Source organism: Pseudopipra pipra, chromosome 22 (genome assembly GCF_036250125.1).
Source record: "Pseudopipra pipra isolate bDixPip1 chromosome 22, bDixPip1.hap1, whole genome shotgun sequence".
Lineage (NCBI taxonomy): Eukaryota > Metazoa > Chordata > Aves > Passeriformes > Pipridae > Pseudopipra > Pseudopipra pipra.
The window spans coordinates 2,168,406-2,193,563 of record NC_087570.1 but is presented as its reverse complement, the minus strand read 5'-3'; the positions used below and the strand labels follow the sequence as shown (position 1 = coordinate 2,193,563).

At 46.7% G+C, this 25,158-nt stretch overlaps 1 protein-coding gene across 1 annotated transcript; it reads left to right on the top strand.

The window, feature by feature from the left end:
• Positions 1-1,558: 1,558 nt before the first annotated feature.
• LOC135425782 (ATPase family AAA domain-containing protein 3) lies at positions 1,559-25,014 on the top strand. The gene is made up of 16 exons (XM_064678398.1): positions 1,559-1,806; positions 3,055-3,131; positions 3,781-3,882; positions 5,324-5,383; positions 5,744-5,813; positions 6,880-7,045; positions 7,982-8,051; positions 10,180-10,335; positions 10,551-10,607; positions 11,540-11,665; positions 12,442-12,566; positions 14,809-14,860; positions 15,738-15,808; positions 18,110-18,277; positions 18,566-18,674; positions 24,607-25,014. Exons 1-16 carry the CDS (start codon positions 1,581-1,583, stop codon positions 24,784-24,786), a joined length of 1,815 nt encoding a protein of 604 aa, XP_064534468.1. The 5' UTR covers positions 1,559-1,580; the 3' UTR covers positions 24,787-25,014.
• Positions 25,015-25,158: the final 144 nt, after the last annotated feature.

The following is a 25,158-nucleotide window of genomic DNA, read 5'->3' as shown; positions in this document are numbered from 1 at the left end:
TTTTTTAGGGGAGAAGAGTAAATCTGATTCTTTCCTTTTGGCCCCAGGCTTGAATTTGCTGTCACTAAGCTCCTCTGGAAAGCAGAGCTGGAAAAAACCCACAAATTAAATACTTAGTGACAAAGCAACTGGTCTCAAAATTCAGGGCTTAGGGCTGTAAAGAAATGTAAATACTTCTCTGCTAAAACCCAGATCAGTGGGAACACCCTCTCTCAGTAGCATTTGCTCTGTTTTAAATGTATTGCTTATTTGTCCTACATGTGGAACTCATTTTTTAAAGCCGAGCTGTTCGTTGGAGAGCCCCATCCAGTGTCACAAACCCTCCCTTAGCTCTGCTTTGGACTTCTCAAAACAGCTCCTTTTGGAGCTTAGAGGAACTTTATCCCTGGCCTTGTCTCCTGAGTGCTGAATTCATCATCTGTAGGTTTATGGAGCATTTTCCACGGTCTGTCTTGCACAGGAGGAAGGGATGGAGGGAGGCGAGTCACTCATTAACTCGATAAGGAGATTTCCTGTGATTTGTGTCCTCCTTTGGAATGTGCATTTGTGACTGATTAATCTCCGTGCTGAAGGGATGATAAAGCCTCTGGAATCTCTCATGCAATAAGATGATCTTGTTTGTTCTTGCTGTAGGACAGAAATTAAGTTTGCACAACTCCCTGCATAGTTTATTAATCCATTAACATGTCACCCACCCCCCCAATTGTAACACACCCTTTTGAAGACAATTAAATATAAATAGAAGGGCAAATCTGTGGAGTATAGCTTTTGTTCCAAGGGTTGAAAAGCTGGTGTTCATGGACTCATAAAAATATGGGAAAGGCCTCTGAGATCACCAAGCTGAGCTGTTAAATCATCTTAATTTTAAATGGCTGGAAAGTAAGTGTTCTGCCCATGACTTCATAGTCTGGTTTACACAAAACTTCACCCCCATCCCTCAAAAACTGCTGGAAATATATAAATAGAAATATATCAGTAAAGTCTCAGCTCCACTAAGAATTGTTTTGCAAAGAGCCAAAGAGTAAATGACCCTGAGATCTTGGCAGAACTGGTAAGTACTTGTGAGCTGATTTTCAGGGAAATCCTGGTTCAGCACATAAATGGGTTTCCCTCCACTCCCCTTTCCTTTTACACTTTCCCATTCCCAGCAGTTGGAGTAGGAGCTGATTTTCAGGGAAATCCCGGACCAGCACACAGATGGCTTTCCTTCCATTCCCCTTTTCTAAAGGCTTTTGTGTTGTCTCTCCTGTTCCAACCGGTTGGACCAGGAGCCGATTTCCAGGGGAAATCCATCCCTCTGTCCCCATAACCCCAGCGCGCCGTTTCCCTCCCCGCCCTTAGCAACGCGTCAAACTCCCGTTGCTACGCGGAAGCGCCGTTTGCCTTTTCCCGTGGTCCCGCCTCTTCCCCTCGCACAACCAATCCAACCCCGCACGCGGCGCCGTCCCTCCAATCACAGAGCGGCCCGCCCCGTGGAGCGGGCCAATGGGGGGGCGACCCACCCCCGGCGCGGACCAATGAGCGGGCGGTCGGCCCCTCTGCGCAGGCGCGCGGCGCGCCGCGTGCAGCCGCCCGCTCTCATGTCGTGGCTGTTCGGGCTGAACCGCGGGGCCGCCCCGGGCGGCGGCGACGGAGGGGCCGGAGGGGGCCCCGGGGCGGGGACCGGCCTCTCCCTGCCCCCGGCCCCCGGCGGTGCCGCTGCTGGAGGCGCCGGGGACCGCCAGACGCCCAAGGACAAATGGAGCAACTTCGACCCCACGGGCCTGGAGCGGGCGGCCAAGGCGGCGCGGGAGCTGGACGCGTCCCGTGCGTGAGGGGACGGGCGGGGAGGGCGCGGGGTGGGGCTGGCGGGAGTCGGTACCTCAGCGGTGTGTGCGAATGCCCAGAGGGAGGGGTCGGCGATGCACCGGGATCTGCTCGGGGTGTTGCTTGACAGAAACCTCCGAGACCCGTTGGTGAGTTTACAAGTCTCGGCATTCTTTACTCGGTCATCATTTCGCCAGAGTGCATCCCGAGGTGTCTGCACTGCAGCTGATAGGTCGGCATCACATGGTTGACTTTGAGCTCCCCGCATTCCTGTTACATATTCATTGGTATTTCCCAACACCTATTAGCATATTTGCATGTCCTGTTAACATATGTACATATCCCCTCAGAGACCTTATAGGGGGCTTCTTCCGGGGTCTTTGGTGCTCTTCTGTGCCTGAACACCCTATAGTTCTGCCTTATGACCTTGTTCAAGGCAATTCACTTGGTTATACAGCAGCTGAGTATTGCTTTGGTGGCTGCCTCAGCTCCTCTCCTCGTTGTCTCTTTGCTTTGCTTGGTTAGTCCCTTTAAATCACTTGGCTCATCCAGATGTAGTTTTTAGGGTACATTCCACTTACATCTCCAAACCCCAACGTCAGGCCGTGCCCACAAAAGGAACAGGCAGGAACTCATGCCTGGGAAGTTCCCCCTGAATATGTGGAAGAATTTCTTTGCTGTGTGGGAACAGATTGGCCAGAGAAGGGTGTGGAGTCTCCCTCACTGGGCATGTCCCAGAGCCATCTGCAATGTTCTGGGATGACCCAGCTGGAGCAGGGAGGTGGGACCAGATGGGACCACTGTGGTCCCTTCCAGCCTGAACCCTTCAGGAATTCTGTGATAACTCATGTCCTGTCGGGTCCTGCTTGGCCTGGGGCAGCCTCAGGCTCCTGCCCTGCTCACCCAGGGGTGCTGGAATAGAATCAGAGAATCCCAGACTGGTTTGGGTTGGAAGGGCCCTTAAAGCTCATCCAGTCCCACCCCCTGCCATGGGCAGGGACACCTTCCACTAAACCTCCAAGCCCCATCCAACCTGGCCTTGGCTGGACCTTCTCTGCTGGTCAAACCTGTTGGCTTCAGGTCGTGGGTGTGCTGAGAAGACTCCTGACCATTTTTACCAGGGAGGGCTGAATGTGCAGCTGCAGAGCTGTGCTCCAGGGAGCCCCAGTGGATTGAATAGTCTGAGCATCATCTTTCCTGAGAAAAGACCTTTCACTGCCCATAATCTCTCCCTGCTGCCCATTGCAGGCCATGCCAAAGATGCCCTCAGCCTTGCCCAGATGCAGGAGCAGACCTTGCAGCTGGAACAGCAAACCAAGCTCAAGGTATGTTGGAGCTTTGGAACTCCTCCTGTGTTGTACCCCCAGCCCACCTGAGGCAGCTGCCAGGTTTGGAGGGGCAGGAGTTGAAATCTCTGCCCTGCAGAGGATGGTGAGGTTTTCCTGTTGCTGTTCAGCTTCAGCATTATTTGCTGAAGTTATTTGCCTCTTTTAAAAAAAAAAAGTAATTCTGGAAGGTGAAGTACAAGCTGATTTGGCCTATTCTGGGACATACTTTGTTTAAAACTTGCATTTCCTGAGTGGTTTTGTAACTTCTAAGTCACTTCTAAGTTTTTTTAACTTTCAGAGTGGTTTAGAAGGTCACCACAGTTTTGAGGGAATGACAAGGGTTTTCTGTAGGAAACTCTAAAGCAGTTGAGTGAGTACAGACTCATATATATATTTTAAAGGGATTTAAGGATTATTTGAGTGTTGGTTGGCTTGGTGTTTTTTTTTTTAAATAAATTGTCTTTAATCCTGAAATGGTTAATTATGAGATTTCTTACAGTCATATTTTATGATCATATTTTAGCTTTCTGCTGGCACTGGTCACCTTTTAAGGGCACCACTCTGATTACAGATGGATTTCTCAGAATGTAATTGTCAGTAGGGTTTCTCTGTTAAGTTCACTTGTGGTAATTATCCATTTTAACAGGAGTATGAAGCTGCCATAGAGCAACTGAAGAACGAGCAGATCCGGGTACAAGCAGAAGAGAGAAGGAAAACACTCAGTGAAGAAACAAAACAGCATCAAGCAGTAAGGGAATGAGGGGAAAGCCAAGTGATGGGAGACCCTGTTTGTGTCTTCCTTCATGGAAAAGGCACCAGTGCTTTAATTCCCCCTTTTGGGGCTGGGGGAAAGGGACTCACGGGCAGCCAGAGGTGTGAGGATGTTCACAGGCTGAGCCCATGTTCTGTCCTGGCTTTCTAATGTTGAGCTTGATTTGTAGTTCCAGGCAGCTCTGTCCTCTTGAACTTTTGTTACCAAGTTGTTGAACATCCAAAGGAACTGGCAGCAGCACTTTCTCTCTTTGGAATTTTCCTAAAGGACCTTTCAGGGAAGTGTTGAAGGCTTATCAAGTGTATTTGTTAGTCTGGACGGTGAAATGGCTCTGAAGTTATTTGGATTTCAGTTCTTAAGAAGCTTGTAACCCTATTTCTTCCAAGTTTGATCTGTTTGACAGGAAAAAAATATCTTAAGAGGAGAAGGGATGCAGATCTGAGAGGTACCAGAGGGTCTGTTGTGGAAGTGTTGGTGCTTCCTGGTTTCTTTTGGCATGAGTTACTGTAGTGGCAATAATACTGAAACAGGGAAAATTAAACCTGGCCTTTATGCTGATGGCTCATATATGGTGACTTTTTAATTTGAGAGCACAGGAGATGAGGGAATTGATTAATTCTAATGGGTCATCTAGCTTGGGAAATGAGCTCAGACTGCTTATTTGGCACATGTTGCTTTTATCCTGTCAGGGTTTGGACTTTGAACGGGGCTGGCTCAGGAAGCAGCTGCTCCCTCCAGGGGTTGGCTCTTCACCCCCTGCAGCTCACAAGGCATCATTTGAAGTCAGAGCAAACCCAGTCCTGATTTGCTCCTGAAGTGCCATGTTTTACAGTGGCTGAGGAGATAAATTCCAGGCTGTTCTACCATCCTTTTGGAACAGGGAATGATTCCATCCCTCGTGCAGAGTTCTCCTTGCTGATGGATATGGACTCTCAGACCACTTCTAGTTGAGTGCAGATGGCTTGGGTTTATTTGCCAGTGGAAAATTGATAGAGAAATTAATGAGGAACTAGTAAATCTATTAAAACCAGAGCCCATGTGACAGGCAGCATATCTTGAGAGTTCTATTGCTTGCAGTCACCAGTCCAAATAATGTGTTTTAGAACATGAAATCTGTGGTTTTCCCAGTGAAGTAAGTAATTTCTGAGTCGAGAAACACTTGTTCTCTGTTTTTATTTCTGTAACACCTTAAAATGAAGTCAAACTATGTCAGTTTTTCAACATAGAGGAGATTTTGATGCTGGTGCCCCAAATTTTGCCCTGTTCGTATTCAAACCCAGGATTGTTTTTTTTGGGGTGGGGGGGGTTTCCTCACTTTATTTTGGTTTTGCACATTTCAAACCTCATTTCCCTCAGGACCAGGTTCTCTCTTCACTGCCAAATCTCTGTGTTCTGAGTCCTGTTTTCTTTTTTGAAGAGGGCCCAGTACCAGGACAAGCTGGCACGGCAGCGCTACGACGAGCAGATGCGACAGCAGGTAGGGTGGATTCCTCCTCTGGTCCAGCTGGGAATTGGGTAGGAGCTCTCTTAAGCCCAAGAGATGATCTGGAGCTGTGCCCTGGCCAAGTGGCTGGTGCTGGGCACAGTTGCTTTCATCTGTACTACCTGCTTGGCATCTGCAGTGCTGGCCAGGCAAATCAAAGGCTGGGAATTAGGGCAGAGCAGCCAGGAGCGTGGGATTAGGAGAATAAATCTGGGAGATGGGGAGCGGAAGAATGGACTTCCACCTGAGCACTAGCTTCTTGAAAACATTTGTAGTGCTTGAACTTACACAAATGCCTACTTGATGGAGTTCTTACAACTTTAACACGTCTTCTGCTGTCATCTCTGCCTGTAGCAACTTGCTAATGAGGAGAATCTGAGGAAGCAGGAAGAATCTGTGCAGAAGCAGGAGGCCATGAGGCGTGGTAAGTCATTTTTCTGTGGCTTGTAAGAGTGTGGGGCTATATGAATTCCTTGTACTGATCTTTGACTCTTTATCCATATTGGTTGATGCTCCATTAATGTCACATTGGCAAGTTAACAGGTAAATCCCAGTAGTACCAGAACTACCAGTTGCTTCCAAGATTAGCTTTGGTGGCTGCAGTCCTAAACATTTGCCCTGTGGTGCTTGGGTTTCCCAATGAACCGCTGGCATTTTTTGGTATAGCAACTGAAATTGTGATTTTGCACTGGGACAATCTGAAATAGAACCAGTTTTGAGGAGGGAAGAGAAACAAAACAGCCCCTGGGAGGAGTGGTTGAATCTGTGTCACATCATCTGCATTCACTGTTTCCTGCACAGAATAAAAGCCAAATAACAAAGTTTTAGTCTGCAACTTGCTTTATTTCTTTTGGTTGTTGTGCAATTGGCAGGATTGCTGGGTTTGCAGAACTCCAGTGGGATTCCACTGGGGTACAAGCCTTACAATTGTTAAGGCAGTCTGTGTGTGACTCTGTGGGAACGAAAGGCCGGTTTGCTCCGAGCACAGATGTGGACAGCTGTGCTGTCCTCTGCTGGCTGCCAGCTAGTGTGCTCCCAGCATCTGAGGGAAGTGCTGTAGCATCCATGTAACAAAACTCGGTGGTGAAACCCTGTAGGAGTGTGTTATTTTACTCCTATAGTGGGTTATTTTACTCCTGTCCTGTCACCCTACTCAGAGGCACCAAATAGAAATGTCAGGGTAGCCTGGGCAGCCCTGCTGTGCAGTCAGGGTTCCTTGTGACCCTGAAGACAGAGAGTGCTGGCTATGAAATCCTCATCCCATCTCCTGGGCTGTTCTAGGTTCCTCATTGATGTGAAAGGAGATTTAATCTTAATGTGTCTGTCACAATTCCGGGTGTCCCAGGTAACAAAGCTTCCAAAATCCCATTTGGGGACCGGCAACTCCGTTTTGCTTCTCTTCCTTACAAGGGTTCTGCTCTCTGGGATTAAGCCAGCCCAAAAGATTGAGCTGTTCTCCTGGTGTTTGTTTGTTTTGTTTTTTTTCCAAGCTACTGTGGAGAGAGAGATGGAGCTGAGGCACAAGAACGAGATGCTGCGGGTGGAGGCGGAGGCCAGAGCCCGCGCCAAGGCGGAGCGGGAGAACGCGGACATCATCCGGGAGCAGATCCGCCTCAAAGCCGCCGAGCACCGCCAGACCGTGCTGGAGTCCCTCAAGTACGTGCAGGGATGAGCAGCAGGAGGGCACAGCCTGCCCTGGTCCTTTAGCAGAGTTCTCCCATCACGTGGGAAAACTCGTTTATGCCTCTGAGGAATGCCGGTGTTGTACCCCTTGTGCTCGGGGTGGATCTCAGGGAAAGGCTCTTCCCCCAGAGGGTGGTGGGCACTGACCAGGCTCCCCAGGGCAGTGGGCACGACCCCAAGGCTGCCAGAGCTCCAGGAGGGTTTGGATGATCCTCTCAGGCAGATGGTGGGAGTGCTGGGGCTGGGCCTGTGCAGGGCCAGGAGCTGGACTCGATGATTCATGTGGATCCCTCCCAACTCAGCATATTTGGTGGTTCTGAACAGCAGGAACTGTGTTAACAAGAACCCTCTCCTTCACTTGTCTCACTACATTGTCACCTGAATGTGAACCAGACAAGCTATTTGTAGACTTGTGAGTTTTCTACATTTTTTCTGTCATATTATCTCAAGCCCCATCCTCTAATATTGAGACTCAGTTACTCTGAAACCCCTCAGTACTTTCACTTTGTGAACATATGCCATAAAGGTAGAAAGCAGTCTGTCTCCAAAGGGATGGGTATTTAAATTTGGAATTTGTTAATTTTAGGGCCTTTGAAATTTTGAATAACAAAAGAGCTTTAGAATTAAATACCTTTTATTGCAGTTCAGCACCAGTAATGTACTAAAGAAATAAATACATACCATCTTGTGGCCAAATGCTTTTCTGGACTTAATCCCAGATCAGGTGTAGACATCAGAGGATTATAAATGTATTTGCTGTGTTTGTTCATGTTTCAGTTCCATGGTGAGCCCTCACTTAGCTTTTGACTGGTTCTGAAGAAGATAATTGAAAATTGTCTTGTAAATTGTTTCAATTCAGTCTTTGAAATCCCCTTTTCTCCTTCTTGCTTTGCTGTTTGCTCACCACAGGACAGCTGGGATGCTCTTTGGGGAAGGATTCCGTGCTTTTGTAACAGACTGGGATAAAGTTACAGCCACGGTAAGATTGTGATACCTGCCAGTAACTTCCAGAAAAGTCTGTCTGTAAATGTGTGTTAAATCAACTCCTTGCTTTGGTGTGTTTATAAAGTGCAAACCATGATGATCTAAAACTTGCTTTGCTGCTTATATTACAGCTTTATATCTAATTTTGATGTAGCTGAAAGAGCACTTAGAGTACTGTTGTGTCTTAAATAAATCCATAAAAGCCAGACCAACATCTTTTCACAGGACAAAAGAGCTTCTTAGGGACACAGAGTTGTTTCTCAGTGTACTTCTTGCCACAAAACTTCAGTGAAAATGTATTTTTGGTAGTGTGGCTGGTTAAAATGGACATTCTGCTTTAAGTCAGGCACCACCATCTGCTCCACCCTCTAATTTTATACACACAGGCTGGTACAAAAGACACTTTGCCTGAGAGCACTGGGGAGAACAAGACATGCTTTTAAATGGATCCTTTTGTCATCTGTACCTGGGGTGGCTCTGTATTCAGAGCCTTGTGCAGATCAGTGCTTGGTGCTTTTAGCTGTGTATTCACTTGACCCAGATACTGATTTCCTGCATTATGGTCATTTTTGCTTCTGACACGCTCTTGTCTTGTGAATTTGGGACATTTAGGTTAAAAAAAAAAAAAAAAGGTAAGTATGTTTTTGGAAAGGGGATAACACAGCTGGAACTCATATTTTCTGTTGCTTTGAAAAATGGCTATAAGGTAAGAACTAGACAGTTATTTTAGCGTTCCTGTGAATGAGGCAGGAATTTTCATCTCTTCCTGCTTATTGTTTTACTCTTTTCCTACCTCTTCCCATCCAAGCAGCACCCCAGATGTTCTGCTCCAAGTTTTTTGGGGCTTGTTATGTTTTTTAGTGGAATTCACTTTGTTCCTTCATCAGAGATCCAGTCCTTTGCATGATAACCAGGTAGGCACTGTAATCAGGCTGATTTTTAGAGTTGTCATGGTAGTTGGGTTCTTGTTTTGATACAGAGCTGTCAGTCTTACAGCTCTGTTTCTCTGTATCTTGTAAGATGAATGTCAGGGAAGTCCAGAAATCTGAAATGCTTATGTCAGATCCATGCAGGGAGAGGTGTGAGCTGTAACTTTGCTCAGGACTGGTCTAAGAGTGCATGAGATCAATGGTATCTTGTTTTTAAAAGGGAGGCTGCTAAAAAGGTGAAGCCTCTTCTGTGTTCTGAGCTGAATCAGGTGTGGAGGTTCCCTTATTCTTTGCATCCCAGAGCTCCCAGTTCTGAACCTTCCACGTTTCCACCCAGAGCAAAAGTGATGTCACCCATTTAAGCAGAGAGAAAGGGAACAGATGGTGTCTCATGGTTTGTTGAGCAGTGCCATCCTTGTTGTCCTTGGGGCTTTTGACCTTGGGCTGTACTTGCAGGAGAAGTCTGCTTACTTTAAAAGCAATTGCTGCAGTTTGCTCTTTTGTCTGTTTGGCCTTTCCCTCATATAATTTATTGGCATCAGCTTTAAGCTGACTCCTAAGCCTGGAGTGTTTCTGCTTCACTGGCAAATCGATGGGAATGTCTCATCTTCTGGGGTTTCTGACACAACAGTCTAATGCAGGGATGGTAATTCCCATGTAATTTTGGTTTTATTCCTCTGGAGCACCTATTTCCCTGTTGTGTTGGGACTGTCACCTTTAGCAGATGTTTCCTGGCTAGTCCTTTCTGTTCCCTCCTGTGCACTGCCTTGGTGGCAGCCCCAATTCAGATGTTTATCCTGGCACCTTTAATTCAGCACTCATTGTCTTGCATGGTGAGGGCTGGTCTGGCAGACAGCACCTGGTTGATACGGCTATTTGTCTTCATTACTCAAGTTAATTAAGTCTGAAAAGCCCCACACATTTTGAGCAGGATGTACATACCTCTGCATACAGGACTGTATCCTGCCCTTGTGCTTCCTCTGCCTTTCACTGTGCAGGAGCAGTGAATGCTCTGTGAGCAGGGAGTGTGAGACCGTGACTGTCTGCCCAGGGATAAAACACCTTACCAAAAATAAACCCCTCTTGCTCAGCATTCGTCCTTGAATCTTAATTCCCCACCACGGGGCCTGCTCCACGCAACAGCATTGCCTTGCCAAGTGGTTTTGTCCTAATCCTTCCCCCTTTTCTTTGCAGGTGGCAGGTCTGACCCTGCTGGCAGTGGGTGTTTACTCTGCCAAAAATGCCACAGCAGTAGCAGGGAGATACATTGAGGCCCGTTTGGGCAAACCTTCCCTGGTGAGGGAAACCTCTCGAATCACTGTGCTGGAGGCTTTGAAACATCCTATCAAGGTAAAGCTCAGCTTTGCTTCTCTGTTACCCTCAGCCACCAGGATGCAAAACTCCTTTTGCAGCTGGGAACTGTCAGTGGGTCTCTGAATAAACCCAGTGTTGGAGGGAGCAGAGGTGGGCTGAGCTTGCTGGTGTTTTATGACCTTTTTGTCCAGGCGAGCTGTTAAAAAACTGTGGCTGTTTTCTGTGGGAGTAATTGAATTTGTCCTCTCCAGGTTGGTAAACGTCTCACCAGCAAGGCTCAGGATGCCCTTGAAGGAGTTGTTCTCAGTGTGAGTACTCTTGTTTCCCTGCCTTGCTCCGTGAAGGATGGCTTTAGAATCTAAATAAGAAGGGCTGTTTCCTTAAACTCACTTCAAAAGCTGTAATTCCAGCAATTTTGGAGGCATAGCACCCTTGGGGCACTGAGACCATAAATAAGCTCCTGTGTTCAGTGTGACATGCATTAAGCAGTCTGTTAACCTTTTTTCCTCTGTAAAAAGCAGTTGGAAATCATAGCTCAGTCCTTGCTCTGCTGCAGTTTCTCTCTGTAGTCAGCATGTTAAGATTCACATTCCACTTGTCCCATCTGATCTCTAAGGATTACTGAACCTTCATCTGCTTGTAGGCCAAAAAGTCTTAAGCACTGTGTGCATTTGCCCATCTTTGAATGGTTCTTACCTTGCTAATTCTGTAGCTGCTTCTGTATATTTGCTTCTGAGTTTGATTCCTGGATATATCAGGCAAATTTAAGAGCTCCTTGAAGCTGCTGAGGGAAAATGCTCCTGCAGGAATAGCTTTCTCCCAGTATCCACAAATGCAGTAGTAAATATAAACATGACTTATGAAGGAGTTAGCACTGGAAAGAGTTGCTTATGTTCTGACTTGTCCCTCCCAGGGCATCCAATAGGAAGTGAATATTTAGATGTTACCTGTAGTGGTTACTATATTATATTTAGGTGTTATCTGTAGTAGTTACTGCACTGCTTCCTGCACTGCTGCTTTTTCTTATAAAAGAATTGTAGCCAAGTGGACAGAAAATGGAGTAAATCCTGACATAGGACAGGAAATGAGCCTGGTCTGGAGTCAGGAGCAGCTGAAGTTAAGACTTAAAAGCTTGAGCCTGTCGGATGCTGCCTCCTTCTTGCAGGTACTGATCTGGGAACCTGGTAGGTGCAGGTCTCTTGGTCCTTTCTGTTCCTTAAGTTTAACTCTTCTCTTGCAGCCCCAGTTAGAAGCTCGTGTGAGAGACATTGCCATAGCAACCAGGAACACAAAAAAGAACAAAAGCCTGTACAGGAACATTCTCATGTACGGTCCCCCTGGCACTGGGAAGACGCTCTTTGCCAAGGTAAAAACCCTGCCAGGGTTGTGCCAACCTGCATCTTGCAAGGTGCTCAGAAAACCTCAGGGGCTGAGCACCCTCCCTGGGCTGAAACCTCTTGCTGGAGTATTGCTCAACATTTGTTCCTGTGTTGGGAAGGGAGGAAAGGGCAACCAGGCTGCTCCAGCTCTGAATTACTGCAGTCACTTGGGTTCTAGTGCAGAGCATAGGCAGGAGAGCCCTTCCATCTGGGAAAGGCACTTGGCAGCTGGGGCTCGTGGAATCACAACAGCAGCCACCTCATGTCCACCTCTTTGATTTTATGCACTCATCTAAGGAGAGACTTTCCTTTCTTTGCTTACAATCCCAGAGCAGAGACAGGCACGGCTTCACTGTGCATGTGCACTGCCAGGATGCTTTTTACATGGATTTGAGTCAGAATTTCCATTTTTCCTTGCTCTTCAGTGCTTGTCCACAAGATCTGAGGTTAACAGTGGCAGATTTGACATGCTGATGCAAGTTGGATTTTTTTTTTCCCTCTATCAGTACATTAAACCCCTGTCCCAAGAGTTTTCTGACAGCATGCCACCTAGTTTGGATTTTGAAAGCAGTAGAGATGGACAGAAGTGGAAGAAATAAACAATACACAAGTAAAAGTTGCCACTAAGTGACTAAAGTCCTCCCTTCTCTAAGCATACTTACCCTCTGCTAATAAGCACACTGATAGGAATAAACTAGTTTTGTCTCCCTCACGTTCAGTGGCCTTGCAGTGAAAGGAACTCTCTGGTTTTGTTTCCTTCCAGAAATTAGCTGTGCACTCAGGCATGGATTATGCCATCATGACAGGAGGGGACGTGGCCCCCATGGGGCGGGAGGGGGTCACAGCCATGCACAAACTCTTTGACTGGGCCAACACCAGTAGGAGAGGGTAAGTACATGTTCCCCTGGGTCCTGAATCAGGTTCTTGCTCAAAAAAACTCACCACAGCAATTTAGTTGCTTTTACTGAACAGTGCTAGTGCACAGAGGAGGCAACACTGACCAAAGGTGACATCTGAAGTTTTCCTGGAATGGGTGAATTCTTGCTGCTTGGTAATATTTAAAAGGCTGAAAGCTTTTGCTCTTCTGTTCCCTCAAACCCTCCTTGTTTACCTCAGATTTTCCAGATCAGTCATAACTGGATTGTCTGCTGATCTCACTAGGCAGGGGGGAGATATTGCCCACTTGAAAGCTGGGACACATTTCTTTCAGGGTGATGAGTGTTCTGACAGAAGTAAGAAGATTTAGCACAAATGGAAGTGCAACCAGTTGCTTACACTCTCTGAATATTATCTTCCCTCCTCTGCTGCTCAGATTATAAACACTGATAGTGTTTACTTTTGAGTCTCAAGCAGAAGCAGTGAATTGAAAGAAATAAATGAGGATAAGGAGGAGACAGATGCTAAAGGCATTGGCATTAGGTGTAAAAGTCACAAGCTGTTGTGCCTTTAATAGCAAACTTCTGTCTGCAAATAAGCATATTCATGTTGAGGCTAAATCTTGACTCCCTGATTTTGTAAGAGCATGGAGTTAATTTGCTCATCCTAATGCAAATGGATTTGTGCAGTGCAGAGGTAGCTAAGAAGTTGCTTGTCCAGCCAGGATGTTAAAATTCAATATAGAATTTTCAGTGGGTGTCAGTTTGGGTTTTGTGCTGTCTTGATCTCAGGTCTTCTGTAAATGTGGCTAACCAGTGATTTATGTGTTCTCTGATTGCTTCAGATGGACATTATCTTGCAGTGTCTGTTTTAATCCTTGCTGCATTCGTCACCTAAATGTTTCTATTTCCTCTTAAACCAAAAAAAAAGCAGAGAAATGTCCTAAAGATTTAATTTTTTTAAGCTTCTCCTACCCTGAGGAGCTATAGAAGGGAAGGTGTAAGAATTTAAGGGAGCTTAGAAACAGAAATTGGAAGAGATGTGAGGATACTCAGCTGGATGAAGACTGCTGGATGCTCCCACAAAAGAATTCTTTCACAGCACTGCCTGGGTCTGAATTTCTCTGCCCTGATAAAAACTTCTGTGCATTTGAACTTCATACACCTCAGGTAGCCATTTTCTGAGAGTCCTGATCAAAGGTTACATGTGTCCACATCAATATTCTCACCTCCAGTAACACTGAAGGATTTAAGCAGGTTTTGCTCTGAATCTCCACCAGTTTTAGCTGTGAGTAGTGTTGCCTTTATTAGCTGAAAGCTGTTGTGATAAAAGACACTCCTCTGTAGCTGAGAATATTTTCAGAGAAGCTGGGGTTCAGTAAAAGATGTTAATAGGCCCTGAAATCCCCTGGAAGAAAGCTGGGTTTGAAGCTTGGCAAGAAGGTAATACAAGCCGTGACAGCTTTATGAGCAACTCGGTTCTGTTATTGATAAACATCTTTACAGGCTTAGTCTCTTGGGAAGAGCACTGCCCTTGGGTTATAAGTGAATTTATTTTTGTGAATAATTCATGGACTTTATTAATTCACTACTCCACAGGTAGTAAAACCCTTAGTGCTAGTGTGGTTTGGAAGAGAAAAAACCCCTCTAAACAACAAAGCAAGTTGAGGAGAGGACTCTGGGTTGAGGTTTTCAGAATGGTACAAGGAAGAAAAATGGCAGGAAGGTGCCATTGTCACCAAGACTTCTTCTGTGCTTGTGTGCCTGTCTTGTACCCCTGCACACATTTCTCTAAATAGGAGGGAATGCTAAAATAAGCACTCTCTGCCTTTCAGATGTCTCCTGCAGCTTGGCAGTAACACACCGGCACTGTTAGATACAAGCCCACTGCCAAACCACGCCTGTGAAAACTCCTAGATATTTAAAAATCCAGGGGAGTTTAAGGTCGTGGGCCCTAGAATTGCTTCAGTCTTCTTCTGAACAGCAGGAAAAACAACTCCAGAGGCCTGGGGTCAGATTTATGGCCTGAGGTGTCTCAATCCCATCCCTTTCTCAACTGCTGGGCCGGGCCAGGTGCAGTGGGAACGTTGCTGCAGCTCAGTGAGAAGCATTGCCTGAAGAAATGAGTTTGCTTGTGCAATCCTTTGGGTGTTCAGCTGGGCACAGCTCTGGGTGCCTGGCAGTGGGGCAGGAGGGTCCTTGGGCTGTCTGAGCCTCACTTACCCGTGTCCTGTTCCTGTGCTTTCCTCTTGCAGCCTCCTGCTGTTCGTGGATGAGGCGGACGCGTTCCTGCGGAAAAGGGCCACGGTGAGTGCTCTCCGTGTCTGTCACCAGCCAACAGCCCTGTTCAGTCTCATTAACTGCCTTCCACTGGCAAAAGATGAGAGCTGGCAGGGGCCTCACTGCTCACCTAATTAACTGATGCAGAGACAAGACACCAGCACCTCACAGCTCAATGCAATGAGCATCTCCAGACTGGCTGAGAATCCCTCCCTGCAAAGGATGGGTGGCACAGTCTTCAGGGGGGCTTTGCAGGAAGGAAAGAGGCAAATCTTGAAAACAAGAGGAGGTTGCTCACACTGCAGAGCTGGTGCCCTGCACGGTGTGTGTTTTCTCCCAGCAGATATTTATCTTAGGGGGGTTTTCATGACAAAAAAATCATTGGCAATCATTTTAATCATTAGCAAAGCTACACCAGCATCTTCCCCTGTACAAATAATCTGTGTTTTCAAAGTCAGTCACCACATTGTACATTCAGTCTGGACCTGCTACTTGGACCCCAGTGGTCTATTTAAAGAGCTCTCCCTAGAAAATTACTTTGAGTGTATAAGTGAATTCTTTGCTCTGGCTTATTTTCCTGCATCTTACTGGACTTCCCAGCTAAAATGGTGTTCAGCAGGGAAAGCCACCTGGGCCAATGGCTGGAGCCTTGGGTTTGGAATCAAGAAAATCACTGGATGAGTGTGGATAAATATGTAATCTCTCTACTGGAAGCTTTAGTTCCTAACATTTCTCCTGGGTATACAAATTGATCCTTTTTCTCCAAGGTATTACAGTGCTTTGGATTCTACTGTAATTCAAGTGCTTGACAATAACAGAACTCCTTTGTCCATAATGCTGCTCAAAGCTGTGACCTGGCTGCAGAGCCCAGCAGTTGATCTTCCTTTGGATTTCATCTTTGCAGGAGAAAATCAGTGAAGATCTCAGAGCAACTTTAAATGCATTCCTGCACAGAACAGGGCAGCACAGCAACAAGTGAGTATCCAGTTCCAGCCCTTACAGCAGTTGGTGTTTCTCTGGTCTGAGGAGAATCTATGAAGGGTCTGTGGTGTACAAATGAAAGTTGGAAATTATATGTGCTGCTGAGGGCTTAAAAAAAAATCTACAGAGAATATCCCCTTTTCAGTTTATGTATTGAATGCAGCTCAGAAATCAGAACTATGGAGAAATTGTTTCCTGAAACCAGGATGGTGTTTGGACACCTTGATTAATATTTTCTTTTTTGATAAGTTGCTGTTTATACAAGAACAGTATTGGGCCTGTGAAAATCAATATCACAGAAGAGAACTCAGAGTTGATCCTGGCTGGATGCTTCAGGAGCTCTTGAAAAAAATGCTTCAGCAGGTGCTTCTTTGAGCTGCTGCTCCTCTCCAGTGCTTTGGTGACCTCTTTCCATCTTGTGCATGTGTGAGCAGGAACTTTAGGGCAGATGAGTTCAAATCTGACTCCATTTCTTTCGCCTGAGCTGCTCAGAACATCTGTGAGCTGCCTTGCTCATGAATTTAGGGATCCCAAAGCTGTTCCCTTCCTGGATTTGCTGAACATGGGATTGCAGGGCTGAGCTGGCAGATGTCTGTGTGTGTGTGACTGTCACTGTCCATCCATCCATGCTCACCATGTCACATTGGTGTCACCTTCCTGCACAGCACTGCTGAGTTTAACAAAACCCCTTTCCTGGCTGTCATAATAGAGAGGTGACCTTTCCTCGACCTTTTCCAAATAATATTTGATTTTTTTTGGTGTGTGTGAACTTTACTTAGTTGTTAAACTTGTACAAAGAAATTGAGCCAACAAGAAAAGTTGTCTCTGTCTGTATGTGGGGAAGTGAGTTTCTTGTGATGAATTGCTCCCTTAGTAGTGTTGGAATGAAGTACCTGTTACAGTAACCTCATGGCATTGAAATAAATATTCTGGAAGGACAAAAGCAGGGCATTTTCTGTCCTTGGGGTATCTTGAACTTATTAGAACCAATGCAGCTCTAACTGGTGATTGCTTGTGTGTAGCTTCTCTGTCACAGGTGCCTGGGAAGATATGCCTTTCCAAAAAAATGAATAAATTGTTGAAAGCAAGGTGTTGAGCCTGCAAGAACTTTGTTTTTCCCTTTGGGAGGATGGCAAGTCTCTTCTGAAATTATACATCAAGTTGCTCTATAAAGCTGAGTTGTTTCTTTCTCCTGATGTTAAATTGCTGTAGCAGAGCTCTGGGTCTGTTTGGGTGCTGTGGGTGCTCTGCCTGCCCTCAGAGCAGTTGGGCAGATGTTGAATTCAGCCCTGATTTAAACCATGAGCCATTCTAGGACACTGAACATGCCCTTTTGTGATTCATGCACTGCTTTTTACTTCTGAACAGCCTTATTGCTGCTTTGGGCAAGGAGGAGTCCTGGATCCATGAATGGGAGTTCACTTGAATAAGTGTAATGGGGCATGTAAATGTGGCAGCTTTGGTGAGACCCTGAGGAGAACTGTTACTTGAGCAGTGAATTGTCAGCAGCATAACTAAGCAATGTGAATTGCTGGCTTAAACCTCCCAAAATCTTCTTGCTGGGTATCTGACTGCAAATGCCAACATCTCTTGCTCATTTGTATCATTGTCATGATAGAAATGAGCAGTGCCTGAGTGTCAGGTTGAATGTCAGCCCTTTATCCAGGCTGTGTTTCTGCAGCTTGGGGGAAGTCCTTGTTGGTAGAAAAGCCACAGTTTCCTGCCTCTGTGGCTCTTGGGTTGGCAAAGTTATCCTCAGAAATGACAGCAAGGAACACAGCCCCTTGTAGACTATGATTCAAACAGACAGGAGGAATGTCGATATTCCAATAGCTGTGGTTAAAAGCCCATGGCAAATTATTATGCACTATTAAGCTGGTAACATCAATTAAAGCATTAAAGTATTGGCACAGGGAAGAAGCATCATTACAAAGCAAAAAAAAAAAAAAAAAGGGATTTTTAGCTACAAAATGCAGCAGGAGAGAGCAGGACCTGGAAGCAGCACATCTGTACAATGGAGCAAAGCTTGGGAAAACAAAGCATCTTTGGTTCATAATGTTCATTCTGAATGTCTCTCTCTGCACACACGAGACTGTTCTAAATAGCCCAAACAGCACTGCATTTTAGCATGGGGCTTGAGATGCTGTTACAAAGCTGTTTCTAGGGCATCTTCATCTTCCCAGGTGATGAGATGTCTTTGGTACCGACCGTGGCAGTTCCCGATGTTCAGACGAGTTCATTGATTTTTGTTTTTATGGGTTTTTGAGTCTTCCCTCTCTTGTTTCATCATTCCAGGTTTATGCTTGTTTTAGCAAGCAACCAGCCTGAGCAGTTTGATTGGGCTATCAACGATAGGATAGATGAGATGGTGAACTTTGATCTGCCCCAGCTGGAGGAACGGGAGCGGCTCGTCCGGATGTATTTTGATCGGCATGTCCTGAAACCAGCCACAGAAGGCAAACAGTGAGTGTCCCTGCACACCTCCCACCCTGGGGAATTCTCTTCTATTGCTTTTCTTCTTCTCCTTCTCTGTGTGTTTTGTATTTTGTCACTTTAACCAAGTTAAGATTTGGAGAGATGCCTCTTCCTGTCACAGGAGGAGATGCCATCCTAGGATTTTGTGCCACAGTTTGTTGTGACCTTAAAATTTAGGAGGCTGCTGCACTGGAGGCAATAATGCAAGTAGGAACACCATTGGAACTCCTGTCATGTGGCTAAATGTCAACTAACCCTGGTCCCTCTGTCTCCCAGGAGGTTGAAGTTGGCCCAGTTTGACTATGGGAAGAAGTGCTCGGAGATCGCCAGGCTGACCGAGGGCATGTCTGGGAGAGAGATCTCCCAGCTTGCTGTGGCATGGCAGGTGAGTGGGGCTTTCACTCTGGGCTCCTTCTCCCTTTCTGGAAGGTTTGAGGGTTTGATTTTGGAGTCTTGGAGCTTCCCTTTGAAAGCTCCATTATGTCCAAAGGGTGGTCCCAGAACACTTCTGGCTCTGGGGTGAGTGTCAGAGCGTCAGCACAGTTCCTCATCTCATAAACAGGAACAGTTCTGATCACCATAAATCATTCAGGTTGGAAAACACCTTCAAGGTCACCAAGTCCATCACTGATAGAAGATCCCTTACTGAATTTAAGTAAAGCAGGTGAGTTTGGAATGGGTTGGGGCAGATCATGCTGGCCATGACTTGTGGTCCAGCTCAGGAGATGCCTCGTGTTGTTGCCCTCAGGTATCGACAGCATTAGGGCACTAAACCACCCTGCTTCCCTACTTTGTTCTAAACACATTGGTAGTGCAACTGGAGTAATTAAAGAAACAAAACTAACTGGAAATGGAGCTGAAAAAAATAAGGTATTTCTTCCATTTATTTCTCCCTGTATAGAAATAAAAAATGCAGTCACTTGGAGTACAATTATTCATGTGCTTCACAAGCTTAAGTGCTTTTTTTTTTTTAAATCAGGCTTTCACCTGGTTTTGTCACAGCTGCCAGTTTCTTACTGGATTGTGCATTTTCATGAACTAACCTAGAAATATCAATGTAAGGAATATGCCCCAAATTGTATGTCGTGTAACTTACTCATGTCAGCTCCCTTTCAGGGATTGAATAAACAAAGCAGCTTTTTGTTTGGTTTTTAAATTTTTTATTTAGTTTAGCAGTTCACAAACATTTTACAAAGTTTGTGCATTTCATTCCTCCTGCTACCGTTTTTCCACCTTTAAAGGTACAGAAAATATTTATCCTTCCTAATCTAAATTAATTTAAACTGCAGTAGTCACAAGCTGAGGTCCAAAGCCACCATTTGAGAGCTGTTATTTTATTCTTTGGTAGCACACAGCTGGTTAATTTTAGTATGTGAATTTTGTGTTACTGAAGCATATTTCAAACTGTGTGCTGACACCTGCCCCATGTGTGCTAAAGGCTTTGCTGCCAGGTATTTCCAGTAATAAAAAGTTGTGATAAATGATCCTTTGCTTTTTATCACCCCTTCCTTATCTGCAAGCTTGTCATTAATCCCCAGGAATGACCTCAGCTTTTATCATTTATCCTTTAAGTGATCATGAAGGAAGGGGAAGGTGGGAGTGACTAATTCCTTAGTGTTGCACTGATAGCTTTTTAAAATGTGCCTCATAGTGCCAGGCCTATTAACAAGGTTCAGTGTCGAATTGCAGCAGGAAGTTCTCTCCTCTCTGCCATCATAAAACACTCAAAGGGCTTAAAAAAAAACCCTGCAGGAGAGGGTGGGCAAAAATACACGAATTGGTTTGATGTAGAAGCTGCAAGAAGCTTCATCTGTGTCAAAATCAAAGTTGCTGGTGTGCTGGAACAAGGGGCAGGAAGAGAGGTGTGATGTGCCAGGGGTAGGTGCTAAAATAGCCCAGGTGGTGACTGGACATGTGGACACATTTCCTTGGGAGATGGCTGATGGGTGCAGTTGTGAGGGCATCCAGAATGGGATACAACTTGTCTTGAGCACTGCCCTGGGAGCTCCCTGGCAGAGCTGTTGATCCTCAGTGCTTCTGGAAGTGCTTTTTCAGTCACTGGGTCGAGGAATTTGGAGCTGTGACCGACTGGAGCTCGACCAGAGCTTAACAGAAGCTGTGTTTAGGTGTGACCACTGAGCTTGGACTGTGGCAGTTTGGTTTTGTCTGTGTAAAGCACCAAGGTGTGGCCCTTCAGAAGGTGTGGTTAAAAGCCTCTCTAAGCAGGTATTTTGGGTACTCTAAACCCCAGCTGATCTCCTGAGTGGTGCTGGTGTTTTGGGGCCTGGGTTAGCACTAACAGAGAACTTGCAGGGATGTTTGTAGCTGGTGCAGTGCTCTGGGCTGCCAGGGCAGGATTAAGGCTGCAGTTTGACAAGCATTCCTGGCAGTGCTATTCCTGCCTTACATTCCTGCCTTCCTGCTCTCCTTCCCATGGTGCTGGAGCACCCCTGTGTATGGCTGTGCTGTGAACTGGGTCAGGGAGCTGAGCAGAGTTAAAAATAGCCTGGCAAGGCAAGTTAACTGCATAGCTACAGTGCTCTGGCACATCCCAGGGAGGGGGTCAAGGGAAGTAGGGGCTGTAGGAACCACATCACTGACTCAAAAAATGCTCATCAGGCTTCCCTCAGCTGGATGGAACAGCTGTAGGGTGGTTGTGTGCTACAGATCCACTGTTAACTCTTGAGCTGTTGGTCTTTTAAACTCCCTATGTAACTGAATTTTGGATTCAAGATGCTGCATGCCAAAGATGGCTGATGTGGGAAATAACCTGGTCACAGAATCATTGAATATCCTGAGCTGGGAGGGACCCACAAGGGTCCTCAAAGCCCAATTCCTGACCCTGCCCAGGATAAACTCAGTAATCCACCCCCATGCCTAATGTGAGCAGCACCTTTGTGAATGCACACTTGAGTTTTAATCAGGTACTCAGGGACCTGATGGAGTTGGGAGGTGCCATCAGCTCTTCCTGGCTTCCCTGGGATCATCTCTCCTGGCCAGAACCAAATCTCAGAGATGGTTTGGGGAAGGGTGAAGTGCTGAAGCAGCTGGAGGAGAAACCATCCCAAGTGTCAGCTCTTACAGGAGTACCTGGGCAGCAGCAGTGCCACTCTGCTGCCCTGTGGCCTTGTAGTCGGTTCCCATGAAAATATTTTTGGATTCTTCTGCCAATATCACCCTTTAACAAAAGCATCTCAGTTAAACTGAGCAATAGCTGCAGCTTTCCTGGGCTTAATTCCACCATAAGCTGGGCTTGAGATGGATTGCCTGTCATTTACACCAAGTTCTAGTTCACTCTTGTTTCAGTCTGGCTTGATTTGTCCTGAATTTACCAACAGAAAAAAAAAATAAGATGCAGAAAGGCAGAGAGTGTAACCTCTAGCACTGGGAAAAATATTGCTGTCTGGCACAGCTAATAGTCTGCGTGCTAGAAATCCATTTTAATCTCTTCTGCAGGAGACTGAGCATTCCCTTTTGTCCTTGTGCTTTTCCATCCCCCAGATCTAACCCTTTAGGACTAGAATATGGGCTGGATGCATTTATACACTGAAAAATTCCCCTCAGATCTGTTTATGGTTCTGCACACTGTACTTAAACCCCTTGATCTGCTTTAGATAAAATGTCAAAAAAAAAATAAAAATCCACCTTTCGCTATTCCAAGCTGTAATCTTGGAAAACTGTTTTGGCAGTGCTTCAGGAGAATTCCCAGGAGTTTTATGTCCCAGTGTGAGCTTCCTGTCATTTCCTTGCCTTTTATGGCACTGACATAAATGCCTTTTTGCTCCCTGAACCTTGTTTGTATTTTAAAAATAGTGCTTGTGTGGTTTGTTGTGGTTTTTTTTAATCAGGCTATTTTTATTATAAATGTGATTCAAAGGATACAGATTAGTCTGGCCAGGTTAAAATAAGCCATGTGTCTTGGCTGAAATGAAACATTAGGTCATCTGGGCTGGACTTGTCATCTGTTCCTCCCTCTATTTCCCCACCAAACACTTTGTTTTCAGCTTATTTCGGAATTGGATTTGAACAGTAAACCAGGAATAGCTGCACTGGAGAAAATGGGTTAAAATGTGTCCATGCAGGAGGCAGAGGTATGAATATAAATGAGGCTTGGTACCATTTTTGTGTGTGTGCAAGCTACTCCCAGAAGGGGCAGCTGCTTCTCCCATTTGCTTTCTTGACAGCAAGGGCCTAAGGCTTTCTAAAAATAGAAAGTCATTGAGAAAATCAACAGAGCGTGAACTGCACAGCTTTGCAGGAGGTTCCACAGTGGGCTGGATGGGCTGTGCAGGGGCAGGGAGGAGGGGAGGGAAGAAAGACATCCTCTCTCTGTGCTGTGGAGACACATCAGTGCATCCCAGGAAAGCACCTTGGCCCTTTTCAAACACCCAGCCCTCCTGCCTGGAGGGGCTGCGTTGGCAGGTCCTGCAAAAAAAAACCAAAATAGAAAGGGGGGTGAGTGAAGACAGGTCAGGCTGTGATGGGTGTTGGGTAAATATTTGGCAGGTTGTGGAAGCTGTGCTTTCCTCCTGGTGGTGTGGAAGTGGCAGGCTGGCTGTGCTGAGGATGCCTCCTGCTCTGCCAGTGAAAGCAGGACAAGTGCTTTTAATGCTGAGTGAATTCTCTGTTTGCAGACCTTCTCCTTCCCTGTGGCCACTGTTTACTCCTAATCTCAAGCAGGAGCATTAGCCTAACTTCTCACTGCTGCCTGAAGGAAGGATTGCAAGGGTTTTGCACGGGGAAGGATCTTTGCAAAGGATTTGATGCTTCTTGCAGGAAAAACCAGCACCTGCCAGCTCTGTGGTTTGTGCAGCAAGACCTTTTGTAAGCTAACCAGTTCCCCAAAAAGGGCTGGAAAGTAGGTTAGAGGAGGCTGAGAACCAACTTGAGTGACCTTTTGCTCATTTCTTGAAATAATTATTCCTCCTGCAGTGAGGTAACACCAATCTAATAGGCAGGTATAACCTACAGTACTGAGATAGTACCAGTACAACAGCTTATCCTGGGGTTTGTCTTCTCCCTCATCATCATCACATGGACAGGGGGTGCAGGAAATGCTCTCACTGGATTTTGTGTCTGTGGTGCTTTTGCAGTAAACTTCATTTCTTGGTGTAGCTGAAGTTTTGCACCATTAATGATTGATGGAGCCTGTGTGTAATACCTTAAAACACACTTCAGTCTGTCGTGAAAGCCCAGGTTAATATTCCTGACTGGGATGTTGCAAACCCTGCAGAGAGAATGTGGCAGTGCAGGATGTGACAGCTCTGTGGAAGGAGGTGTGGACAGAAGTTTGGGGCTGTTTGGGGCAGGCAGTGTGGGTGTGAGAAGCTGGAGGGGGTCCCACCGTAGGTGGTGTCAAGCTCCCTCATTCCATAGCTGCACAGGGAACAGGACATGGATTTGCTCTCAGGAGCACTTGCAGGGGGAGGAACCAGATTTAGAAATCTGCAGCCTGGGAGTTGCTCTGTTTCCTTGGAGATGGGTGCAGTTAACAGCATAAACATCCTCCCCTTCCATGGAGGGACTGGCTGCACGTTGTCACCTGCAGGAGGATCAGTGCAGTTCCAGCTGCCCTGGGTGTGGGGACAAGGGGGACAGTCCTCTTGCTGCAGCTGGAGAGGAGTCACACAGCCCTGCTTCCCCTGGGGGGTGTTTGGCAAAGATGTCAGGAGTTTACAGTCCTTTCTCTGGGGAGCTGTGATCAGATCTGTGCTGCCTGTTGTAGCAGCTACAGGACCAAGTGCTTACCAAGCAGAACTGGAGGGACAGGGACTGGGATGAGTGGAGGGGGGACAAAAGGGAAGGTGCTGTGGGCAGATGAGTACAGGGGGAGAGCTGACACGTGAGGAAAGCAAGATCAGTGCACGTTAGACATCACTGTAGAGGTGCCACCTCGCCCATGTTCCCCCCAGCACTGGTGTTAGTTCTGCTGTGCAGGTGTTTCAGACGTTTCCTCTTGCCTTGGGTGGGCTCATTCAATCCCCATCCTGCCCCCGTTGCTCTTTACCTCACTGGCTCCCCTCGTGCAGGGCTTCTGAGGCAGGAGAGGAAATCTAAACAGGCCAAGTGTGGCTGCAGCCTGACCATGAGTTCAGCATTAGGAACCCGTGGCTTTGTCTCTCCTGAAAGCAAAGATCTTGTCTCTCCCAGGAAATCCAGAGGCAGGAGGGCAAAGGATGTCAGTGACTGCTCCGGGTGCCACCCCTGACTGAGAACCAGGCTGGGGGTTGTGCTGGGGGCGTGTGGGGGAAAGCATGCATGGAGAACAAGAGAGAATTGCCATCCCTGACCTGTCCCTCCTCCCTTTTCCTCTCCAGGCAGCAGCCTATGCCTCCGAGGACGGCGTTCTCACCGAGGCCATGATCGACGCCCGCGTGGCCGACGCTGTGCAGCAGCACAGGCAGAAGATGGAGTGGCTGAAAACAGAAGGTGCTGAAGAAAGCAAAGGGACTGGCAGGAACCCCCTGCTGCCTTTCCCCAAAGGAACCCCGGTGTGAGAAGTCTGCAGGCTTCAGACCAGCGTGCGTGGGGCCGAGGCCCCAGGAGAGAGCTGGGATGGTCTTGTGGTTTGGTGGGATCATCTGTTGAGAGAAGTGTGTCCTTTGGTGCAAGGGAGGGGATGCTGCCTCAGCCTGCCTTGGATCTCGTGGTTTGAAACAGCACCAGAAAACAACATGGTTTAAACGAGGCAGAAGCAACTGAATTAAAGGACCCCCTTGCTGAAATACCACTGACTGTGTTGGTCTGTGTGGCCTCTCCTGCTGGAGGGGCCCAAACCCCAAATCCTCCCAGGGAGAGCCCAGGGCCTGTCCAAGCCTGCTATTCCCATGTATTTAATTTGTAGGGTTTATGTCCAGCAGAGGTCTTTC